Source organism: Apis dorsata, unplaced genomic scaffold (genome assembly GCF_000469605.1).
Source record: "Apis dorsata unplaced genomic scaffold, Apis dorsata 1.3 scaffold_968, whole genome shotgun sequence".
NCBI lineage: Eukaryota > Metazoa > Arthropoda > Insecta > Hymenoptera > Apidae > Apis > Apis dorsata.
The window spans coordinates 383,990-388,782 of NW_006264075.1; the positions used below are offsets into that span (position 1 = coordinate 383,990).

The window sequence follows — 4,793 nt, forward strand, 5'->3', positions numbered from 1 at the left end:
GTTTGTCTAATCGTCACAACGATGAACCCGGATAGATGCCGCCCGACTTTGCCGTCATAACCAATCGTTACCTTCCCACTTTTCACGTATACACGACCCGCCAACCTTCTGATGGTTGTCGTTACTGCCGTTGCTCTGCCTCTTCCTATCGTCACCGCAGTTCTAGGTCCGTGTCGAACCTCGCCACGCGTCGAGCATGCTCGCGTTATACACCTGAAAATAATTGATTGACAATAGAGGAAGGGGTAAATGGTTTTGTGTCGTGCTACTTTTGCGAATTTTCTCACATGCTGATGGCTTTTCATTTTTGATGAGGCTACTGGGACGGGGTGGAACCGGAGAATTTGTCGCTGGATTTGATCGTAAAGTATACGGAAATTTTTCGTTAAATATTTGCGCCAAGAGGAGAGATACGATTTTTGATTTTAGATATATCTGAAAATGACTGGTTTATAAGAGTATACGAAGTTATTTGTTCCTATCTTTTATCTTCTATAAATCTTCTTATAAAAATGGGTTTCTTTTGATGAAATTACTATAGATTAAAAGCGAAAATTTTTTAATTAAATTTTTGTACTGGAGAAATATGATTTTAAAATGGTGGAGATCTGGGAATTATTGATTTGTGAAAGAGAATAAATGATTTTGTACTACTTGCTCTTTTTATCATTGTGTGTATACGCGACATGATGTTAATTCTTTTATGACAAAATTAATTTTAATTTTTGGGACTGGAAATTTTTTTGTTAGATTTTATGAAGGTATTGGAAACTTTTGTGCTAAGAAGAAATAGGAATAGTCTAAAATGATATGAAGAAATCATATAGGAATGATACGTTAAATTCTGTATTCTCTTTTAACTTTTTGCCCATATATCATATTCTATCTTATTTCTATTTGAAGTCAAATTTTTCATTAAAGAAAATAAAATATCACTTTATTATACCACCTTAATAAAATTATCATTTTTTCTTTTTTCTTAAATTACATGGCAAATGTTATCTTTCACAAATATTTAAGTTTACTTAAATGGAAAAACATGTATATATCTTAATTTTTAAGAAAAACCAGATTTTTCACTTCAAATTTATCACTTTAAATACGAATTTCAAAAATCATAATTATTATTTCCTATATTACGATTCTATATTACTTTGTTAGGATAACATTTTGTCTAATATGATTCTTCAAAGTTTGAACAAATATATTGCTATTGTAATTTATCGTCTACAAACATTGTTTCGTATTACAATATCAACGATTATTTAAATTTCTCTTTCGTGAGAAAAGTTATGTATTGAAACGTATTAAGTCAATTTCTATCGTGTTAACGAAACAACATACGCTACGATTGAAATGAGAATAAAGATATTATATTTGAATATCTTGTGTATAGAAAATTTACGATATTTAAATTTAACAATATTAATTTTTTTAATAACAATTATAATAGCAACAAATAAAAAATAAAAATGTATAAATAAGTTTAGAAAAATATCTTTAAAAAATCACAATAACGAAACGTTTGATTTGATTAAAAGGAATCAAATCAAACGTTTTTTATCTTATCGAAAATATAATTAAATTATTTGCCACCTATTTACCATATAAATAAATCATTTGCATTATTAGAATTGTTTTCTTTAATCAATTAAAGTCAATCTTTTCAATTCTTGTTGATCAAAATAAAAGATTAATTAAAATATCTAATTATTTAACTATTGAATATTAATCCTGAAATAAACGTTTTTAAAACTAAAATTCAATATAATATTCTCCACAGAAATTCCTATTCTTCGTCTCACTAATATGCATATGGAAACTTAAATTTTTCAACCTTCATTTAAAACTTGTTTCCCTTTAATTCTGGTAAAAATTTACGTGTTTCCATGTTCAAGAAATAGATTTTACGGAACTGTATACACGTGCCTATATAGTTTTGTACAAAACTATATCTAGTATGCAAATCACCACTTTGAAGATTGAAATGAACGGGAAATAGAATTTCTCCACAAAACGACATTAAAGCTGACTATGTTTACTATTTTTTTTCATGAAACGTACGATAGCTATAGTTTACAAACATCCAGAAATCGAAAGATTCTCTTGAATTATAGCCAACTTCTTGATTAGCTGTTTGGCTATAAGTGGATAGAAATTTCGTGTATCCTGATCAATCACCGTTCAACCACTATGCGAACCATACATGCTTCGATCAAAAAGATTGTTGCTCTATTTCAAGGCTCAATCACGATTATTTTTCGAATGCAAAATTCAAGAAATTATATTTATTTCTGATAATAAATCCAATTGAAAATTGAAATTATTCTATCTGTTTTTTAAATTTTCTATTTAACTCTGCGTTTCAAGGAATTTAACTATACACTTGTAGCTTCAAAATTTTTTTTTATATATATTTAAGTGATAAGCTGTAAACAATGACAATGGCCAAAGGGTAGAATATCTTTAAATGCCTGCACGATACAGCTGATCTTAAAAGTTCAAAGAGATAATTTATTATATTTAAAAAAATTTTTGTGATGTAAATTATCTAGGTATTCTCGCCTATTTATTTCAAATAATGTACTTCAATTGAAATTTAAAATTATTTTACCTGTCTCCCGAATTTCTTATTTAATACTACGTTTAAACGATTTTACGTAATAAATTATCCGGCCCAGATATTCGAGCAGTGCTCAACTTTAATCTCTTCCGATGATACTCAAACGTGTTACATTTTTCCTCAATTTTTACGATACGAAAGGAAAGAGCTCTTGAAACTGTATTCGTTTACGAAGAAAACACGGATCGGAAAAGTCATGGAACACGGAAAACACATTTCTCAGCCACCGCAAGATACGCTCTCACGAGGACGAAAAAAAGAAAAGAAAAAAAAAAAAATAGGAATTTCTGGAAGTCTGGAAAGTTGCGATACCTATTTCTAACTTGTCAATACGAACGTACCTACAATTGCGATCGGCTTCTGTCACTTGATATCATTTATCAATTACACGGCAACGGTATTAGCTCTTCGCGTAGTATCAGGCACGCATCGAACGAACGCGTTGTACGAGGAAAGAGGGCCGTTGCATCCGTGTATGTAAAAAGAATTCCATAAGTGTTTTCGAGCCGTGCTCGATTCACAGGTGTTCGTGACAAGCGGCGTATATATATTCGATACGAATGCCTCCCTTTCCTTTCTCCTTATTCAATCACGAATTCGATATTTCACTATCACACTCTTCCTTTAAGGAAGTACGATTATAAGAACGGGATATATTATACGAACACACTTCTCGTTTCTCATCGACACTTACTATTCTTACTATTTCCTGTTCTCTAATCTAAAATTTTTCTCATCGGGAATTCACTGGAGAAGCGAGAATCGAGGAAGAATCGTGAAAGAAGTTAAAGAAGTTGTTCAGTTCGAGCCGAAAGGTATCGGTCATTCCTGCCAATCGAGAGGCTTCGTAGAGGCTTTCGAGCTTTCGTGCTCGATGCCGGATCTCGAGTACAGAGAGCCGGGCGCGTTGTTGGGTGAATGAGCAACGTTTCTGTCGCCACGATTACCATACGCAATCGTATCCGAAGAAGGCAGCTATGCTATCGCGATTCTTGGACGCGGCACGAGCCTGCGTTCGTAGCCTGTTCGGCCTCGTGCATCGTCTTCTTCGTCCCACTACTGTCCACTGCACCCTCCATCCTTTCGCGTATTAGCACCACCTTCCACCTCCTTCGCTTCCTCCTACTTCACCGGAGCGCAACACGGTGCTGCTGCCCGTATCCAGGCAACTTGGCCAAGCGTGCTGCTCCCACTTATACACCCTCGCTGCTCTTACATCAAATGTTCTCACAGCACTTCGTTTCCCTTTTCTCATTCGTTACGCGTCCGCCAGCTTCCAGATTCTCGTACAAAATCATGCTGCTTTATCGTTTCTCACCGCCTCCTCCTCGAAACTGGCATCGCCTCGAGATCTCCGCTATACCTCGAATCCACGCTGACACCGCCTCGTCATCGTTCGCGTTTCTACGAATACCGTGCGTATTCCTGGGTCTCGCGCAGATTACCTCTGTCACCACTCGTCACTCGACGACGACGACGTCGAGCTCGTCGATACTCGCGATCACTTGATTCCTGGACGCATTCTCACAAGGTGGTACGAGGTACGTGGAACGGACATCTCACGCACCGGCGGGGCAAAGTCAAGCCGGTGTGCGCGCTGGCTNCCGGACGACGAGTTCAAGCGAATGGAACTACGATCGTTGATACACTATCACACGCGGCCACGTTACGAGGTCTACAAGCAGACGTAGGCGACTCGCGGTAGACTGAGACAGCGGCCGAGAAAAAGGTGAAGCGGACAGAAGCGAGGCGTGTGCGCGGATAGAGCCAAGGGGGCAACAGCTAGATAGATAGAATGAGGGAGTGAGATCGAAGAGGAAGGAAGAGAAGGACGGAGAGAGGAGAGGAGGAACGAGAGAGATGGAAAGTGATTGTGAGAGAGAGAGAGAGAGAAAGAGAGAGAGAAGCGGGAGGGAAAAGGAGAGAAAGAGGGTGAGAAGGTGTAAGAGTGGGCGAGTGAAAAAGTGAGCAAGAGAGAGAAAGAGAAAGAGAGAGATAGTAATAGACAAAGATAGAGAAGAGGGGGGGGAGAAAACCGCCTCGTTCTGTGATCGGGTATCCAAACGGAACTGAAAGTACCCTGAAATAGGAGGCGGTCGGGGTCGTGTACGAGCTGGCGGTCGAGCTCTCGCGACTCGCAGCTACCGCCGCGATATAGACGCGAGGAAGG

At 37.4% G+C, this 4,793-nt stretch overlaps 1 protein-coding gene across 6 annotated transcripts in view; it reads right to left on the bottom strand.

Annotated features, from left to right (window-relative positions):
• LOC102674460 (neuronal acetylcholine receptor subunit alpha-7) overlaps positions 1–4,495 on the bottom strand; it is a 362,879-nt gene extending 358,384 nt beyond the window's left edge. For 3 of the 6 annotated variants that reach the window (XM_006623888.2, XM_031514303.1, XM_031514302.1), the window contains exons 1-2: positions 288–443; positions 72–213 (exon numbers count right to left, since the gene is read on the bottom strand). In XM_006623888.2, the coding sequence (XP_006623951.2) occupies positions 72–213; positions 288–289 (144 nt within the window). In that variant the 5' untranslated portion in view covers positions 290–443. Of the gene's footprint in view, positions 1–71; positions 214–287; positions 452–2,964 lie in introns of those variants that run through there. The other 3 variants (XM_006623887.2, XM_006623889.2, XM_031514304.1) reach the window with 3 other exon arrangements.
• Positions 4,496–4,793: the final 298 nt, after the last annotated feature.